This window comes from Microcaecilia unicolor, chromosome 1, assembly GCF_901765095.1.
Source record: "Microcaecilia unicolor chromosome 1, aMicUni1.1, whole genome shotgun sequence".
NCBI classification, from domain to species: Eukaryota; Metazoa; Chordata; class Amphibia; order Gymnophiona; family Siphonopidae; genus Microcaecilia; species Microcaecilia unicolor.
This window is the reverse complement of record NC_044031.1, coordinates 219,034,738-219,055,919: the sequence shown is the minus strand read 5'-3', so window position 1 is coordinate 219,055,919 and position 21,182 is coordinate 219,034,738. Positions and strand designations below refer to the sequence as shown.

Below are 21,182 nucleotides of genomic sequence, written 5' to 3'. Positions count from 1 at the left end.
TTAGTTCCATAATACATAATAATCCCAAAGCAATGTTAGCTGCCGAAAGCATGCCTTATAACTGAAGTAGTGTTGTACTGGAATTTGTCAAAGCTAATTTGCATAATTTTGGACCAGTGGCTATGCCTACTTCTGGTCCTGAAAGTCAGTTGGAAGTAAGGACACACCCAAGCCCAGCCCACACCCTGTTCTGTTTGATGTCAGTGGATGTGATGCCACAGCCCCACCCCTTTAGTGACTTCACAGGCATTGACAGGCCAGCCCTTTTTTTTCCAGCTTGGTGGCTACCACTGGATGCACTACATTACTTCCTGTTTCCACTACTGGCCACCATCTTAGATGGGGTCACGTCATGGGAAGTGATATTAAAAAGAAACACTGCCCACTACAGCCTTAGAGGAATGTGCGCAGCTTGACTTTTTTTCTCACAGGAAAGAAAACAGGTGGGTTTTTTTTTAGCCCTGGACTGTTTCTTTTTTTTTTTTTCTTTCTTTCAAAAGGATACCTTTTGTTTATTTTAAACAGGATTGAGTTAGGTCCATCTGCTTTTAAGAATGACAGGAAGAACTAATGTGCTGTACAAAATTTCTAACAACTCTGTGTGAGCTGTTAGCTTTGCAAGCATGCTTTTCTTGTTTGTGTAAGTTTGCCATCACAACTGGTTATCAATAGAAATCAAACAAAATAAAACATGGAAAAGAAAATATGATACCTTTTTTATTGGACATAACTTAATACATTTCTTGATTAGCTTTCGAAGGTTGCCCCTCTTCGTCAGATCGGAAATAAGCAAATGTGCTAGCTGACAGTGTATATAAGTGAAAACATTCAAGCATTACTATGACAGTCTGACAGGGTGGGAGGATGGGGGTGGGTAGGAGGTATGCATGGGGACATCAAAGCATATCATTGATATTCTAACAGGATGGGTGTGGATAGGTGAGGGGTGGGGTGATCAACAGAGACATACAGCTTTATGGTTTATAATGGGCTAGGAACCCCAGATCCTTGTTAAGTCCTTTCTGTTGGGTGTTAAAATATTCAATCATTCTGACTTCAAAGGTCTTACGTTCTTGTATGGTTTTAAAGTTACCTTTCAGGATTCTCACTGTGAAGTCACTGGTACAGTGTCCTGGTCCTGTAAAATGCTGACCAACAGGTGTGGGAACCCTACTGGCACCAGTATTGTTCATGTGATGTCTATGTAAATTGAATCTTGTCTTAAGCATCTGGCCTGTTTCTCCAATATAGCATCGTTCGTTACATTTTTTACACTGAATGATATATACCACATTGGAAGATGAGCAAGTGAAAGATCCCTTTATGTTGAATATCTTTCCTTTGTGGATGACTTTGGGGTCCTGTGAAATATTCTGGCATAGTTTGCAACTGGATAAATTACAGGGAAGTGTGCCCTTCTGTTCCTTTTCAGTCTGTGATGGAAGCTTACTTCTGATTAGCTTGTGTTTTTAAGTTGGGTGGCTGTCAGAAGGCCAGTACTGGTGGGGATGGGAATATCTCTTTCAGTAATTCATCCTCCTGGAGTATGATTTTCCTCAGTTTTTCCAGCTCTGGATTGTATGTCACTATAAGGGGGATTTTGTCTGTGGATTTTTTTCTCCTTGTACTGTAGCAACTGCAAACCCCTCCCTTCCTGCGATGTCAATAAAAGGGCTGGGGTTATACAAAAAGGAGTGGGACTGTGTAAATAAGGTGGGGATAGGGGCAGAGTTATGTGAAAAGGTGTGAGGTTATGACACCACATTCAATGCTGTTATCAAAGGTGGCAGAGCTTGGGTGTGTCCTTAGCTGTCAGGACCAGAAATGGCCATCTGTCAAATATGTAAATTAGCTTTGACAAATGCCAGTGAGATACACTACTAATTTAAATTTCTAGCAGTTGCTGAAGTGTTAATAAAGTGTTTTGAATATTGATGATAATGTAAACATTTATTAGCTTTCTTAGTATTTCTTTTTATATGGACAGTCATTTATTCAAGCTGGGGAACCAGCAACTGTTCCAGAGTTTGTAATGAGTGATTATATCATCATTAGTTTCAAGTTTATTAAAAACTTGATATACCACGTTAGGTTCCCATCAAGGCTGTTTACAATAATCACATAACTTCAAAGAAAACTACAATAAAAATAGGAAAGTAAAAAGAACAAATGCCTAGAGGAGTTGGTTTAATTGCTTATCTTCCAATGTGGTATATATCATTCAGTGTAAGAAATGTGACGAAGGGTGCTATATTTGAGAAACAAGCCAGGGGTTTTCTGGACTGCAAGAGGCCCATTCTCAAAGTTTAGCACTAAAGCCCACAATGCAACACCACCAAAACATACTTCAGGTATGACTGAAGGAAACAGTATGCTCTTGCGATGCACTCTTAATTCATGTTAGTAAAGTGGAAAGTAGGGGGAGGAACATGCATGCAAGGGTTTTGCAGTAAGCACAGTTGTGTACATGCCCAGACAAAATGAAGTGCAAGTACACAGTGCTGTTTTGTGCTCCTGAGTGTCCTATTTGCAAGAAAACTTACAAGCATAAGTTTACAGCTGAAACTTTCACCTTAAAATTTCAGAGCTTAAAAGATAGGTGCAGTGGCGTAGCGAGGGTGCATGCTGCTGGAGGGGTGCAGAGAGCAGCCACGTGCCTGTCAGCTCCGCTGGTTCCCTGCTCCCTCGTCCCTGGAACAGATTACTTTCTGCGGCTGCTCCCAGCAGCTAAGAATGCACCCGGGGGGGGGGGGGGCGCACAGTGTTTTGCCCCGGGTGGCAGCCGACCTAGGATCCTCACTGGATACGTGTATAAATATTTTACATTAACTTTTCAAGCATACAATCTTGAAAGAAAGTGATATACATATATCTAAAACAAAGAAGAAAAATCATAAGTATCATGATATCAAAATAGAGAATTCACTCAAGTCCTCAATAGGATTCCAAAACTTAAATTAGAGGAATCTAATTAACATAATTCTAAAGGTAAATTGCTATTCGCGAAGGATTCTGGTGAAAAATATTATGTTGGTCCAGTTGTTGACTTAGAAGCAATTAGTTTGGAAAGCTGAGATGGATCAGTAAAGGAGTATTTAACATTATTAAGTCTAACAATACACTTGCAGGGGTACCTCAAAAAAAAGGTTCCCCCTGCTTGAACAACAGCCGATTTCATTATGAGAAATTGTCTCTCGTGAGAAATCTGGGAACAAGGAAATCCGCAAACCAAGAAATGGCTTCTCTCGATGTTTAAAAAACATCTGGAAAAGCCATTGCTTATCAGGAGTTAAGGCCACCGTTGCAACCAAAGTTGCTGGTGTGGCCTGTTGAGAATCTGAAGTCTTAAGAAAGGCTGAGATATCCAGAGTCTGTTGTAAAATTTTTTCTGGAATTTTTTGAGGAAGATAAAAGACCTTTGAAAATGGTGGTAGATTATTCTCAGGTATACATAAATTCTCCACTTACTAAGTATCTCTTCAAAATATCACAGCAATATAGGGAAAGTTAATAAAACGTAGATTTTGATTCCTGGTGTAGTTTTCCAAATTTAATTCTTAGGCTGGATACATCTTTTATAAGGGAGAATTGAATATTCTCCATACCACCCACTCTTTATGCTCCTAAATTTAGGACTGTAGTGAAATATTGTTTATAATGTAATGTACTGTATCACACCAATTTTATCCTACAAAGACAACTAAGAATCTATCAAAGGAAACATCCTACTCACCCCCATACCCAAAAAAAAAATGCTAGTGAACTAACCAACTACAGGCCAGTAGCATCCATTCCCTTAATAACCAAACTAACAGAAGGGATGGTGACCAAACAACTCACAAACTACTTAAATTTTCGATACTACACGACTCCCAATCAGGATTTCGGTCTAACCACAGTACCGAAACAGTACTAGTTACTCTCATGAATAAGTTCAAACAAACGATTGCAACTGGCAAGAACATACAACTTCTACAATTTGACATGTCTAGCGCCTTCGACATGGTTGATCATGGAATACTATTACATATCCTCGAGTACTGCGGAATTGGAGGCAGCGTTCTCAGTTGGTTCAAGGGGTTCCTAACCTCACGGTCATACCATGTGACATCTAACTCGACTACATCAGCCACATGGCTACCTGAATACGGAGTTCCAGAGGGATCCCCCCTCTCACCGACCTTATTCAACTTAATGATGACACTCTTGGCCAAATTACTATCAAACCAAAACCTCAACCCATATATATATATGCAATATTTACATCCCATTTAAACGAGATTTAAAGGAAATTTCCAATGATATCAACCAAAGCCTATATATCATGCAATCATGGGCGGATGCATTTCAACTGAAACTCAATGCAGAAAAAACCCAATGCCTAATCCTCACCTCTCAACACAACAAATTCACCACCATTACCACATCAAAACTGAACCTTCCAATATCGGATACCCTAAAAATTCTTGGAGTTACCAATGATCGGCACCTAACTCTTGAGAGTCACGCGAAAAACACAACTAAGAAGATGTTCCACTCAATGTGGAAACTAAAAAGAGTAAGACCTTTCTTCCCAAGGACCGTCTTCCGCAATCTGGTACAATCAATGGTACTCAGTCATCTAGACTACTGCAACGCACTCTACGCTGGCTGCAAGGAGCAAATAATCAAACTTCAGACAGCTCAGAACACAGCAGCTAGACTCATATTTGGTAAAACAAAATATGAAAGTGCGAAACCCCTATGAGAAAAGGTACACTGGCTCCCACTTAAAGAACGCATTATGTTCAAAATATGCACCCTAGCTCACAAAATCATTCACGGAGATGCCCCAGCCTACATGTCAGACCTGATAGACTTACCACCCAGGAATGCTAAAAAATCATCCCACACCTTCCTCAATCTTCACTTCCCCAACTGTAAAGGTCTAAAATACAAACTAACGCATGCCTCTACCTTTTCCTACTTGAGCACACAATTCTGGAACGCGCTGCCGCACAGCCTGAAAACGATCTATGAACTAACTAACTTCTGCAAACTACTGAAGACCCATCTCTTTAACAAGGCGTACCACAAAGATCAACAAATGTGAACTCGTACAAATATACCCAGAATTGTCTTACAGCATTTGCTTGTCACTCTACTATCTTATTTCATCATTATGTTAAACAAGATCCTTATGTAATACTAAATGTATATTCTTTTATACATTTCCAACATTCATGATGTATTGTTAGCCACATTGAGCCTGCAAAGAGGTGGGAAAATGTGGGATACATATGCAATAAATAAAATCTCTTATATTTTGTGACCTTTATACAATAATCATGAATAAAAACTATGTTTGAAAGTCTGTGAATCCTGATAAATAGTGAAAAAAACTGACAGTTTGTAAGTGCAGCTTGTATACTAATATCCATCTCTTGAGGATATAGAGGCAGTCCTACTAAATATAGAGTACTAGTAAAAAAGGCCCGTTTCTGGCTGAAATGAAACGGGCGCTAGCAAGGTTTTGCGCGGAGTGTGTATGTTTGAGAGAGTGTCTGTGAGAGTGACTGTATGAGAGTGAGAATGTGCAAGTGTGTGTGTGTGTGACAGAGAGTGGGTGTGAGAGAGCGTGTGTGTATGTGAGAATGAGTGTGCGAGAGAGCATGTGTGTATGTGAGACAGGGAGTGTCCTTCCCTGTCCCCGGTGTCAGGACTGGGGGGACTGTGGACAGTCATGAAGGCAGCCCCTACCAAAATAATGAAAGCAAGACCATTTGTATAATAATCACTGCATTCCAGAGAACAAAATGGAGCAAGTTCCGACATGCTATCTTTTGCTTTCTGTATTCAGTAGCTGACAGGCTTGCTAGACTTACCTAAGTGTCTGCAGCTGCAATACACTGAAAAGAAAGCAAGGAAACCTATGAGACGTAGATACGGCCGTCCCCTTGGCCTCTGACGCTCCTCCCTTCTTCTATTTGACTTCCCTCTGATAGGTCCATCATTCGGTGTGACGCTCCTCCCTTTTCCTGTTTCAGTTCCCTTTGATAGGTCAGAGCGGTGCAGCTGTGACAAGGATACACCCTCAATTTGGCCTCGAAGCCTCCAAATTGCCCACCGGGAGCTCAGTCCTTCAGCTTCCAGCACAAGCAGGTACTTGCAGAGGAACTCTCTGCCCTTCTCAGCGCCAATGCGGTCGAGCCCGTGCCATCCGGGCAAGAAGGGCTGGGATTCTATTCCAGGTACTTCCTTGTGGAAAAGAAAACAGGGGGGATGCGTCCCATCCTAGACCTAAGATCACAGCTCGGCAGATGTTGAGATTACTTGGCCACATGGCCTCCACAGTCCATGTGACTCCCATGGCTCGTCTTCACATGCGATCTGCTCAATGGACCCTAGCTTCCCAGTGGTTTCAGGCTGCTGGGGATCTAGAAGACGTGATCCACCTGTCCACGAGTTTTCTCAAATCCCTGTACTGGTGGACGATTTGGGCCAATTTGACTCTGGGACGCCCCTTTCAAATTCCTCAGCCACAAAAGGTGCTGACTACGGATGCGTCTCTCCTGGGGTGGGGAGCAAATGTCGATGGACTTCACACCCAAGGAAGCTGGTCCCTCCAGGAACGCGATCTGCAGATCAATCTCCTGGAGTTACGAGCGGTCTGGAACGCTCTGAAGGCTTTCAGAGATAGGCTGTCCCATCAAATTATCCAAATTCAGACAGACAATCAGGTTGCCATGTATTACATCAACAAGCAGGGGGGCACCGGATCTCGCCCCGTGTCAGCAAAGCCTTAGATCCTCGCTCTTGTCCTACACAGACCCTGCTTGACTACCTTCTGCACTTGTCTGAGTCTGGTCTCAAGACCAACTCTGTAAGGGTTCACCTTAGCGCAATCAGTGCATACCATTACCGTATGGAAGGTAAGCCGATCTCAGGACAGCCTTTAGTTGTTCGCTTCATGAGAGGTTTGCTTTTGTCAAAGCCCCCCGTCAAACCTCCTACAGTGTCATGGGATCTCAATGTCGTTCTCACCCAGCTGATGAAACCTCCTTTTGAGCCACTGAACTCCTGCCATCTGAAGTACTTGACCTGGAAGGTCATTTTCTTGGTGGCAGTTACTTCAGCTCGTAGAGTCAGTGAGCTTCAGGCCCTGGTAGCCCAGGCCCCTTACACCAAATTTCATCATAATAGAGTAGTCCTCCGCACTCACCCTAAGTTCTTGCCGAAGGTAGTGTCAGAGTTCCATCTGAACCAGTCAATTGTCTTGCCAACATTTTTTCCCCGTCCTCATTCCTGCCCTGCTGAACGTCAGCTGCACACATTGGACTGCAAAAGAGCATTGGCCTTCTATCTGGAGCGGACACAGCCCAACAGACAGTCCGCCCAATTGTTTGTTTCTTTTGATCCCAACAGGAGGGGAGTGGCTGTGGGGAAACGCACCATATCCAATTGGCTAGCAGATTGCATTTCCTTCACTTACGCCCAGGCTGGGCTGGCCCTTGAGGGTCATGTCACGGCTCACAATGTCAGAGCCATGGCTGCGTCAGTGGCCCACTTGAAGTCAGCCACTATTGAAGAGATCTGCAAAGCTGCGACATGGTCATTTGTCCACACATTCACATCTCATTACTGCCTGCAGCAGGATACCCGACGCGACAGTCGGTTCGGGCAGTCAGTGCTTCAGAATCTGTTCGGGGTTTAGAATCCAACTCCACCCCCCTAGGCCCATGTTTTATTCTGTTCCAGGCTACACTCTCTGTTAGTTGGATAAGTTTTTAGGTCAATCTCAGTTATGTCCTCGCCATTGCGAGGCCCAATTGACCATGGTTGTTGTTTTGCGTGAGCCTGGGGGCTTGGGATACCCCATCAGTGAGAACAAGCAGCTGCTTGTCCTCAGAGAAAGCGAATGCTACATACCTGTAGAAGGTATTCTCCGAGGACAGCAGGCTGATTGTTCTCACAAACCCGCCCGCTTTCCCTTTGGAGTTGTGTCTTCCCTTGTCTTTGTCTTGCTACTTACGGGACTGACGAACACGAGCTGGTTCGGGCGGAAAGACGGCCGCGCATGTGCGGTGCGCATGGGCGTGCGAGAGCTAGCAAAGGCCTTTGCTAGTGAAGTTTCCGATTGGAGGGGCTGCCGTGGACGTCACCCATCAGTGAGAACAATCAGCCTGCTGTCCTCGGAGAATACCTTCTACAGGTATGTAGCATTCGCTTTCTGGCAATTACACTTTTAGAAGGATATAAATAGGAAGAAGTGGGGCCAGAGGACAGCTGCTAAAATGGAGCGTGGTCTTTGCCAAAGCATATGGCAACAGATTTACAGATCTCAATATATATACTTTAGAACAGTGTTTCCCAATGAATATGTATGAGATTGATTTACATATACTACCTCCCCATTGTATGCAAATCTCTTATGCATATTCATTGTGGATATCCTGGAAACCTGACTGGCAAGGGGGTATTCAGGACCAATTTGGGAAACACTGCTTTAGAAGAAAGGCAGGCGAGGGAAGACCCTACCTCCATTGTATGCAAATCTCTCATGCATATTCATTGTGGATATCCTAAAAACCTGACTGGCAAGGGGGTATTCCAGGACTGACCTGGGAAACTGCTTTAGAAGAAAGGCAGGAGAGGGGAGATATGAGAAACATGTAAATAAGTTTGTGGTGGTCTGAACACACTGGCAGGTTTATTCTACTGTCTGCTGCCTGCCCAAGACCCTGCTTGATTCCTGGCTTATTCTCCTGTTTGCTGCTTGCCCAAGTCCCTGCTTGATTCCTGGTTTACTACTGATTGCCGCCAGCCTCTAGCCTCTGTTTTGGTTCCTGATTTCCCTTCTGCTTTGCTGCCTGCCAGTAAGACTCTGCTTGGTTATTGCGTCTGTTCCAGTTCGGCAGCTTTAGTCCGGCTGTTCCAGTTCTGGTGGTACCAGTCTGTTCTGCCTTGCCGCCTGTTTGGGTGATTCGCCTGCTGCTGCCGCCCCTCGGCAGTGGCCCAAGGGCTCACTATACCTGACCAGTGTCAGGTGACAAATGGGAATATGTATTTCTTTTGTTGGAATGCAAGTGAGAAATCGGGGACTGATGTGTTGCATACAGCTTTTTGATATGGGATAGGTAAATTCTTACTAAATGTACAGTTAAAACAATGAAATAGGTAGGCGTGCCTATGGACACTGTCACAGCAGAAGAAAGGTTGAGAGCCACTACCTTAGGTGCAACTTAGAGTCCATTTGAGCAAGGAAATAACTCTTACCAACCCCTGCAGTCCAATTTGAAAAATGTGAGTAATAAATCAAGAGTTCAAGTAAGCAATATTAGATCCAATAAGGAACAAGATTTTTCCAAAATAGGTTGCTAAATTTCTATATTCTCTTTCACCCAGTATACATGCTAGACTGTATGCATATATACAGTTTTAAAAGCTTTTAAAAAAATTTCTACTAAAATCAGTTTTCTGTTACCTCCAGTATGAGGAAAAATGTGATAAAGATCTTATTTGATCGGCTTACAACCTCAGCTTGGACATCTGTACTTGCCAATCATGGTCAATCCTAGCATTGAGCAATTGCATTTTTGCACATGGCTCTGCTTTTCAGCCCCTACTAACTTATGCAAAAGAAGTCCAGTAATGATTAACCACTTATGACCCCCAACCTTAAAAACCATGGACAATCTAAGCAACTTTCGCAAATCCTTGAAAACACATCTCTTCAACAGAGCCTACAAAAAGAACCTCTAAAGACACAAATCACCACACAACCCACCTACACAACCAATTACACCTCCTACATCACCCTATTTAATACCCCCTTCTCTTTCTTCAAATATCTTCGTCCTACCACCGACTATATCTATTATCCTCTCATGAATATGTCATAACAACACTCTGTAAGCCACATTGAGCCTGCAAATAGGTGGGATAATGTGGGGTACAAATGTAATAAATAAATAAATCCCTCTGCATCCCCCACAGGCCACCCTTGATTAGGTTTTTTTATAGCTTCTGAACTCTATAATGATTTCCATGACAAAACTAGCTGCCACTTCTTGTTCTGGGAATAACTTGGTTAGAGACAAACGGAAAAACTATAACTATTATCAATGAGTACTTTACAACCCTCCAAATGCTGACAGCAAATGTGCTGATCAATTCTCACTTTGTAAGAGGTCCATGATTTCTTACCTTTATATAGTAATAGAAACTGTGATTAACTATGCTATTTTTATCCACAATACTCTCATACTTGCTAAAATCAAAGTGCAGAATCTTCAACAAGATAGTCAATAGTCATAAGACTATCTCCAGAAAGTATTAGTAACCCAGTATTATGTGCTCCTGAGAACCTTCCTGTCCGTCAGAGGTTGACTATTACTTCAGCTAGTATGGAGTTTCTCTTCACCGCTGACTGTTGCATCCTGATTGTGATAAATCATTACCAAGGAAACCTTTCAGTCTGAATCATGGGCGTAGCCAGATCACAGATTGTGGGTGGGCCTAGGTGTCGTGTTCTCGAGGGCCTTGGCATTCTGTCAGGCAGACTGAGGATCAGGGAATACCCAGCGGGTAAACCCACTAGCTAGGTAGCAGCAGGCAACAGGGACCATGCCCTGGAAATACACACTAGCAAGACAGAGACAGGATTCAGGACATACACTCAGGATATACAAGCAGGGTAGACACAGAGACTAGGCAAGGCAGGATTCAGGGTAAAGAGAGCAAACCAGGAATATCAGGCCAAGGGTCGTAGGCGGGCAGCAGAGCAAACAGAGTAAACCAGGAAGAACAAGCCAAGGGTCTTGGGCAGGCAGCAGAGCAAACAGAGTAAACCAGGAATATCAGACACAGGGTCTCTGGGCGGACAACAGAGCAGACAGAGCACTAACCCAGACAGAGGCTTCACCCCCAAGCACAGGGTAAGCCCGGGACAGAGGCTTCACCCCAAACACATGGCAAGCCAGGAACAGAGGCTTCACCCTGAACACAGGGCAAGCCAGGAAGGACCCGCAGTCCACAGACAGACAGTGGCAGGGAAGACCCCCCATGGAAGGACAACAGAGACACAGAAAGAAGCTGGGCTGGAACCCAGAGAGAGGCTAAGCAGTAGTGCAGCAGACACTTACTAACCTGACCTGGCCTAAGAGCATAACACTTATGCAAAGGCCCTGACTGCAAGCACAGCACTTCCTTATGAAGGCTCTCACTGATGAGTCACCAGCAGCAGGATAGAAGCAGGAAGTACACTGACCCCAAAGAGAGGCTTGACACACATAGGAAGTGAGCCCACAGGAAAGACAAGCAGGAGCCATCTTGGAAGCTGGAACAGAACAGATGGAAGCCATCTTGGAAACTGGCCAGGCAGGGAGGCATAGCCCACACAGGTGAGGTCTAGTGAGATAATCAGCGCAGAGACTAGAGACAAGACTAACACAAACAGAAGGCAGCAGAGCTGCTGACCCCCAGAAAGAAGGTAAGGCTGAGGGTGGTCACAGCCACAGACGTGACACTAAGCAAGAAGTGGGTGGGCACCAATTGTTCTCTCCCCCCCCCCCCCTACCATCACCACCACCCAAAAAAAATATCTGATTGGAGTTTGAGGTGGGTGACTTTCTCAGAAAGACAGGCAATTTTGGCAGGAAAGTTTGCTGGTCACAAATTTAAATTTTGGTGGGAAAATGAAGCAAGAAATTCATTAAAATGGCTCTGTGGGGGAGAGGGAGGGGGCATTTGTATAGATCACATTTCTAAAACTCAGGGGAGGGAAAGATGTTTGTCCTTGGCGGTAGTCCTTTTGCACTAAACTTGGTTTCTCTCTCTTGGCTTCCTTCAGTTTCATCCGGTATTCCTCTCCATGTTCCTCTTTTTGAGTTTTTCTGTATTTCTGGAACGCCAACTCTTTAGCCTTTATTTTCTCAGCCACTTGCTTGGAGAACCATATCGGTTTCCTTTTTCTCTTGCTTTTATTTACTCTCCTTACATAGAGGCGCGTGCAGAAGAACAAATGGCTAGAAAGGTAAGGAGGGGTGACAAAAATTTCTTCAGGTATATTAGTGAAAGGAAAATGACTAAAAAGGGAATTGTGAGACTGAAAGATGCTGCGAACCGCTATGTAGAAAATGGTGAAGAAAAGGCAAATTTGCTAAATAGATACTTTTGTTCTGTTTTCACAGAAGAAAATCCTGGGGAAGGACCGAGATGGACTGACAAAAGTACATGTGAGAGTGGAGTGGATTTAGCACACCGTTCACGGAAGAGAGTGTGTATGAATAACTAGGAAACCTAAAGGTGGACAAAGCCATGGGACCGGACGGGATCCACCCCAGGATATTGAGGGAGCTCAGAGAGGTTCTGTCTGGTCCTCTTAAAGATTTGTTTAATAAATCCTTGGAGACGGGAGAGGTTCCGTGCGATTGGAGAACGGCGGAGGTGGTCCCTCTTCACAAAAGTGGTGATATGGAAGAAGCTGGAAACTACAGGCCGGTAAGCCTCACTTCGGTTATTGGAAAAGTAATGGAAGCGATGCTAAAGGACAGGATAGTGAATTTCCTGGAAGCCAATAAGTTGCAAGATCCGAAACAACATGGTTCATCTGCATAGATGAACAGGTTCAGCCCCAGTTTGGAGAGAGCCGTTGCCAGGGGGATCAACATCACATTGAAGAGGGTAGGTGAAAGTGAGGAGCCCTGTGGCACTCCGCAGATGGCTTTCCAGTGAGATGACAGTGTAGAGTTGGCTTGGACATGGTAGGATCTGGATGTAAGAAAATCTCTAAGCCAGGCTAATACATTACCGCTGGCTCCGAAGTAATCAAGGAGCCACAGACGTATATCGTGGTGCACCATGTCAAAGGCACTGGAACTGTAAAATGCTCTTCCCCTCGACTATTTCCCTCTTGAAGTTAGATAAGAGAGTGACAAGCACAGTCTCAGTACTGTGGAGCGGTCGAAATCCCGATTGTGAAGTATGTAGAACATTAAATTTGTTCAGGTGCTAAGTTGTTTACTTACCAGGCTCTCCATAAATTTTACAATGGATGCTATAGGCCGGTAGTTGGATAGATCACTACTTTGTTTCTTAGCATCTTTAAGTACCGGGGTTAGCAAGATGTTACCATGGCTTGCTGGGAACATGCCTTTGCCAAGCATATAGTTAAGATGTAGCGTCAAGTCATCAAAGAAACAGGCAGGGGCACTTTGGAGCAGATAGTTGGGGCTTATGTCCAGCCTGCAGTACTTCCTAATAAATCTACGAAGCTCCAACTTGACAGAATCAAAACTGAAAGAGTGGAAAAGCTGGAGAGTAGACGGTCTGCTGGTTGCTCGTCAGGGCCCGGGTCCAAGCCAGTAATAAAGTCATCGATGCTGGAAGAATGTTGCGGAAGGGTGCTCTGCAGTTTGAGTTTGTCTTGAAAAAAGTTTGCTAAATTGGTCGCAGGTGGGGTACCTTCTCCCGTAGTGGTAAGACCTACGGTATCCATTAGCTTGTTTACAAAGAAGAGTTTCTTAGCATCGTTGTAATCCGGGCCAATTTTCTTCTTGAAGTAATGTTTTTTTTGCCTGATTGCATAGTTATACTTTCTGTGAGACTGCTTCCACATAGTTAGATGCTGAGTGTCCTGATGCTTTCGCCAGGCTCTTTCAAGCCTTTTGGTATTCGCTTTGAGCGTTCTGAGGTGATCAGTGAACCATGGGGCAGCTACTTTCCTCTTTGTGTTACACTCCTTGAGTGGCACAATGGCATCTAAGGTAGTTCTACAACGGTTATCCCAATTGGGTAGGAAGCTGTCTGAGTCTACCGGATCGAGCCAATCTGACTCATACATAGACTGCCAGAATACCGCAGGGTTGAATACCCTCTCGTTGTGTACGAGGTTGGGGAATGCATGCGCCGTTGTCCTTTTAACTGCCATAGAATTGAGCAGGTGAGCTGAAAGTGGTCAGACCAAGGGACTGCTGTCCACAGGGCTTTAACTATGCACTGATTGTTGTGTTAAGCCGATTTAAAAGAGAAGAGGTCTAGGGTGTGTCCTTTGGAATGGGTAGCCTGAGTATTCCAGTAGGTAAAGTCCCAAGAGCTGAGGCATTCCAGACATAACAGACGCTGTTAGTGGGGAAGAAGGTGATTTTGCTTAACTGGAGGGAAACCCAGGCTCCCACCAAAGACTTGTGGAGATCTAAAATGATTGAGCTATTACATCTTGAGGTGTGTGGAATTGAGAACTTTACAGAGAAAGACTCAGACCCCTTTCGGGGGGTCTGGGAGAGATTTTGGAACACACTCCAACCATTGTCCAAACGCAGATTACTCCAAAAACTGAACTGGAATACCAAGAGATCAGGCCAACCCTCAGACACCGTGAAGAACTGATAGTTAATAAATAGTCCCGTGGACTGATAAGGGTGAAGGGAAAAGGTGGGGGGTGGGGGGGGGGGGGGTAGATCAAGTTGTTAGCAGATAAACAAGATAAATCTATGTATATTCGTTTCCACAGTGGCTGGCCGGCACTGTGGCAGTTGTATATTTTGTTTTCCTGTTAATAAAAATGATTTACACATACACACACACACATATACACATAGTGCAATCCGCTTAAGTGCAAGGGTCTGGGACCAAAGAAATGCATACAGTTAACCTGAGCGTGCACTTAACCGTTGTGACCCAAAGAAGCTTGATGTTCCACACCATGTGGAAACTCAAAAGAGTGAAACCATACTTCCCGAGATACATCTTCCGCACCCTGGTACAGTCAATGGTAATAAGCCATTTGGATTACTGCAACGCACTATATGCAGGCTGCAAAGAACAAGCTGTCAAAAAACTCCAAACAGCCCAGAATACTGCCGCCAGACTCATATTTGGAAAAACTAAATATGAAAGTGCAAAACCCCTAAGAGAGAAACTGTACTGGCTTCCACTTAAGGAACGCATTGTGTTCAAGATATGTACGATGGTACACAAAATCATTCACGCTGACGCCCCGATCTACATGCTGAACCTAGTGGACCTACCTCCCAGAAACGCCACAAGAACATCCCGCAAATTTCTCAATTTGCAGTTCCCCAGCTGTAAAGGACTAAAATACAAGCTGATGCATGCCACCACCTTCTCCTACACGAGCACGCAGATATGGAATGCTCTACCCACAGACCTGAAATCAATTGTCGAAGCAAATAACTTTCGCAAATCTCTGAAGACATACTTCAACAAGGCCTACAACGAGAACCAATAGCTTCACCGATCCAATTTCCCAACCAGCTACGAAAATCCACTTCTACACTCACCTGTCTAATCACTTCCTCTTTTTTCTCTACTTAATCTCTGCACACTACTAACTGTATTTGATATTCTGGAATGACAATGTCATAACAAAACTATGTAAGCCACATTGAGCCTGCAAATAGGTGGGATAATGTGGGATACAAATGCAATAAATAATAATAATAATCTAACATATGTACAGTACTGTTATTATACGTACAGTATACAGTCTCAGTTAACTGACATTAGACTTACTTGAAGTAATCAGTTATAGTCCTCTGTACGCTCTTGGGTCTGTGAGTTCCATAGACTACGTCTTCCAGACAGTAAAAACTGTCATAGCACTGGCATCCAGTGGCCTTCAGATAGGCCCAAACGGTGTTGAGACTCTCCAGCGCTCTTGCAAAAGTGACAGGAGGAGGTAGTTGAATTTTGTCAGCATTTGCCTCGCTGCTCATTTCTTCATCTATTCCATCATCAGCCATTGTTGCCTGCGTGTAGGCGCATATCTCGACATCAGTGCTATCTTCAGCTGTTTGTAGATCGTAATCAACAGCTACGTAGCAATGGAACACCGGCTGGGATGTCAATAACCTCTTCATTTGACACGTTTGCAACAGCTGCATCTGTTTCGTCCCTCTCCACATCCTTAACAAAGCTTGCCCACTTGTAGCAGTTCACAATGGTTGCCTGTGTAACATGATTCCAGGTGTCTTTCTGCATATTTAGGGAATCCAACAGTGATAGATTACGAGCCAGTTCAACAGCACGTTTCTCCATGCCAGTCTGGTCATCCATAACGTTCATGAGATGACGTAGCACAAGAGCCCGATAATGTTGTTTGAAATTGGCTATTATGCCCTGATCCATAGGTTGGATCAGAGAGGTAGTGTTTGGTGGCAGGAAGACCACCTTGGCGTTAGACAGCCTGACATCATCCCTGTGTACAGCACAATTATCACAAAGCAGCAAAATCTGACGCTTTTGTGCCCGCATTCTAGTGTCTAACTTCTTTAGCCACTGCTTCCAAATTTCCCCAATCATCCATGAATTTGCATTAGCCTTGTATGACACAGGAAGTCGCTTAACTTTCTTGAAGCATCAGGGCTGTTTGCTCTTTCCAATGACGAGGGGTTCCAACTTCTCACTCCCATCCATATTGCAGCAAAGGAGGATTGTCAGTCGGTCCTTCGATGTTTTACCTCCAGTAGTTTCAGCATGTTTGAATGCAAGTGTTTCATCAGGAATCGCTCGCCAGTAGAGACCGTTCTTGTCAGCATTGAAAATGTCACAAGGTGCAAACTCGTTCAAGATGGTAGGAAGAACTGAAACAACCCAATTTTCAGCACTAAAGTCATCAGCATCTTGTTTCTCACCATGCTGTTTCTTGAATTTTATGCTGTTCCTCTCCTTCCATCTTTCCAACCATCCAACAGTGGCTTTGAATTCAGTTAGTCCAAGACTTTCAGCTAGCTGGTTAGCTTTCTCCATAAGCAGTGGACCACTGACAGGTGTGCTCCTGACTCGAGAAAACCACTGAAGAAGAGCATTTTCTACCGCCTCAGCTTTTCCCGCCCATTTTCGTTGTGGATTTGTATTGTTTTGCCAGTCTTCCAGAAGCTGGTCTTTCTGGTTCAAGACGTGAAATTTGACTGGGATTGACACCATATTCTTTAGCAATAGATGCTTGACTTTTTGTTTTCTAATTTTTAAAGAACTTCTATTCGTTCAGCCAGTGTTAAAAGTCTTACAATTCCGCTGGATGACAACCCCGGTGTACACTCTTTTTTTTTCTGTTCCAATATTTTTATTGTGTTTTGTAGTCAATAACAAATGGCTAAAATAAAAGCAAATAGCCAGCATAACAGATTAACAATAACAAAGCATCAGCATACATGTTCAGACTAAGATTATACAAGAATTATTGCTATAACAAGTCATGATCATACATAAATTCAACTCTAAGAGAGGTTATTATGTAGTTGATCTAGTAAAGAAGTCCATATTTTATTGTATTTAACAAGTGAGTTATGTTTTTCAGCCGCAGCATATTCATATTTAGCTAATATACACACAGAATTCCACCAAGTTAAATACGTTACTTTGGTAAGGTCTTTCCAACAAAAGAAAAGGGTTCTTAAAGCTTGATGTAACATTATGTCTAATAATTGTGCTTGATATTTGTCTAGTGGTGATTGTATCATTAGGGATCCAAATATGACTATGTTATATGTTAAAACATCTTGAATATTCAAGGTAGATGATATTGTGTTCCATACAGAGTTCCAATAATCTTGAACAAATGAGCAAGAATAAATAATATGTTTGAGATTTCCAACACTCTAACAACATTCTTTCGCTTATTCTGCCTGTGGCAGTTAAAGAGGCAGTAAATTTGAAATCTCGTTGGTTGTCACGCACCAATCGGCTTCCATATTCCATGCGCGCGCTTATGCGGAGTCTTTCCTGCAGAGGAGCGGTCTTGAACCATGCATATAAGCGAATCTTGCACTTATCAGTGGTATGCTAAACTGAAGTTTGTCCCCATAGAAATTGATGGTGCCAAAAAACGTCATGCAGTTAAACAGAGCATGCGCATATCCGACGTGCACTTAAATGGAGTGCGCTGTGTGTTTTATTATCTATATATATATATATATATATATATAACTAAATCAGAATCCTTTAGTAATACTTTTTTTTTGGGGGGGGGGGGGGAGGAGAGTAATCATCCTCAACTGTAAAATATGAAAAATGTGTCCAAATTGCAAAGCCCTGTCCCCTTTACCTGCAGGAGTCCTATATCAGCTTTGCATTCTTTATATACTGCTGTTGAGTCACCATTCTGCAGATGAAGGGTGTGGCAGGCAGGAACATTCCTTAACCATGATCAAAAGCAGATACACAAGTTCAACTTAGGCCATAACAATGGGACTACATTACTTGTTCTCAAATTGGTTCTTGTGTATGCTCCCAAACAGTCTAGTTTTTACAACATCTACACCAGGACTGCTTACGAGATAAGGTAACTATGTTTGGGTTAAAACCCCTGTGGATTTGACTACATTACATACAGAGAAAAGCCAGACTGCACTGGAGAAGCAATTGGGATATAATGAGATATACACCTTCTGGCCAGCACTCCCATTGTTACCCCTGCACACCAAATCTTTTTCATGTTTTATTTCTATTGATTACCTTTAAAAGTGGATTAACACAGCTACCACACCTCTCTATTCAGTGCCTCTGAAAACTGCTCCTAGTCAGACATCTTCCCCCTCCCCTCCATCAATCCAGTTATGTTATGAACAGAGTTCATCTGCTAAAATCAGGTTAACTAGTAACGTGCACTGTCACCTCCCTACTCATGACTTTCCAAATCCAAAACAGAATTAAAATGTTAACAAGCAGACTTTTTGAGCAACAAGCTTTTATTCCAGACAAGGATAAATTTCAATAATCATTGAGCTTGATTTGCAACCACTGCCATGCTAAAATACATTACTTTGTCATATTTTTTTTTTACTGCATGTGACAAAATGTGATTACTACATTTCTAAATTAAGGTGCTTTGTTCTACAGTGCTAATATAAAACTTTCAAATTTGACTGCGCTTTCCTTGGTGTGCTTGCCAAACTATGCAATGCCTTTTTCTTCCCCTCAGCTGTGCCCAGCAAAATCACTGGATTGCCAAAAAAATGGCTAGATTCCTTTTCAAGCGTACAAATTCAGTGTGTGCAAAGTTCACTCCCCCCACCCCTTAACACATACTATGCGGATCCTCCTATTGCTTTCTGTAGGCACCTCTTTTCATTCCACGCCCTAGAAGGAAAAAGCAAGATCAGATTTAAAATTTAAATCCGTTTGTCCAATTTGCATCTTTGTCTCGACACCAGTAATTTTGCAATCAATACATTAAACATTGCACTAAAGCATTTGCACATATTTCCCAGAGTCAGTGTGGGACACATTTAGGTCACACTTGGCAGTGCATTTAAAATCGCACAAGTACACTTCTTAGGAGTAAGGGGGAAACTCACCTCTGCCAAGTTAACTGTTAAGTAGAACATGCCATACAACTGAGCTTAACTTTTTTTTTTTTTTTAGGTCAGTTCAGGCTATGGTGCTCCAACGAGCCAAAGTTAAAGTTACAGAATCTTTGTTATAATTTTTTTTTTTTTACAATACAATTTTACCATTGTATTCTGCAGCATTTTATTCTATTTTAGATGTGCTGTCATTGATAACAGCTCCTCAGGACAACCTGCTTGCCCAGTAGCCATACTGTGCATTATGGGGGCAATTTTGTTAGTGGATGCCATCTTTTCAGACGCCCACTGCAACACAGTGAAAATACTCTTAACAGCATCTGGGTGCCCGGATTCCATTATAGAACACTACTGTAACTCTGCATCAATGCATCTTTATGGGCTGCAGTTACATCACCCATACCCTGGCATAACTGTGGATGCCTAAATATGTAACTTAACAATACAAGTCCAAAAATCCAGACTACTCAGGGATTGGGTCAATCCCTCAGGTGACTGCGCCCAGGCCCCCAAGGCCCCTCCGTGACTACACCTCCCTCTCCCTCCAGCATGGGCTGGTGTCTTTCCCTCCCCCTCCTGGCCTGCCTATGGCTCTTTCACTCCCTGGTGTACAATATTGTACTTTTTCAGAAGTTTTCTGTGCTGCTGTGCTGGCGGCAGCCGTATTGACACAGGCTGCGTCCAATCTGCACCGGGCCTTTCCTCTCTGATCCATCCCATCTGATGCAACTTCCTGTTTTTGGAAGGGCATGATGGATCAGATGGGAAGGCCCAGTACAGGCCAGAGGCAGCCCGTGAGTAAGGCTGCCACTGGCGCTGCAGCACAGAACAATTTTGAAAAGGTACAGCATTGTACACCAGGGAGTGAGAGCGCAGTGGGAGGGAGAGAGGGAGAAGGTGTAGTCTGGATTCCAAGGCAGTCCAGATACCGCAGTTTTTAGGGGGCTGGATTCTCAGGAGGTCCAGATTTCTGCTGTATTCTGTTAAGTTGCATGAGTGACAGCCCTGCCCATACCCTCCCAAGTGAATGCCCTCTATCATTTACACAATATGCCATTTACATGCATAAGTCTATACATACCCACAAATAGGGCTATTATTCAGTCCTTAAAGGAGGTGTGCTCTACACCAGTGTGTCCTGACTGCTCCTGGAGACATACCTAGCCAGTGGTGTGTTCAATAATACCAAAATGAATAGGAATGAGATATATGCACATCTGTCCTGCATATTCAGGGGCCAATGGAGAACAAACAATGGTAACCACATGAGAAGCTAACTCAGTTTTACCGTGGGGATAGCAATGGAGAAAGGTTTCAGCACACAGGTGGCGGTAACTTACACAGAAACCCTGATTGCAACTACATTTAAATACAATTTCCCCCCTGCTGCTTTAGGGTTTCCTGTGCAATTGGAACTTGCCCTCAACTAGTGATATGAACCTTGGAGTATGAGAGTGTGTTTTAATTCAATTGTTCAGCCAACCTCCCTTTTTATCTAAGCTAGCTACTGATAGACCACTGTTTCCAAGCTCTGTCCTGGGTGCACACCAAGCCAGTTACATTTTCAGGATTACCACACTAAGAGGGAGGTGCAGTAAGTCTTGTAGTAGAGCCACAGCTGTACCATAAAATACTGCACCAAAAATACCACAGCATGCTATAATCAATGAGAATGCAAATTACTGCCAAGTTAAAATCGTGGCACTAATGCATAGTTTATTGATTCATGTTGTAGGAGTATTTACCTGCGATTTCACCTTTGCTAGTCTATGGCCTATAGAAGCCTGAACCATTCTGTTATAACAATATGGATACTACAGCCTGTGGCCTGAATACATCTGTAGCCATCAAAACCCAGCTTTTCTACAAAGGAAA

General features: G+C 43.4%; 1 protein-coding gene across 4 annotated transcripts in view; it reads right to left on the bottom strand.

Moving 5' to 3' along the window:
* Window positions 1-18,684: 18,684 nt before the first annotated feature.
* Window positions 18,685-21,182, bottom strand: part of LOC115470832 — a 42,570-nt gene continuing 40,072 nt past the window's right edge. For all 4 annotated transcript variants that reach the window (XM_030204399.1, XM_030204407.1, XM_030204416.1 and 1 more), the window contains exon 6: window positions 18,685-19,080. In XM_030204399.1, the coding sequence (XP_030060259.1) occupies window positions 19,043-19,080 (38 nt within the window). In that variant the 3' untranslated portion in view covers window positions 18,685-19,042. The remainder of the gene's footprint in view (window positions 19,081-21,182) is intronic.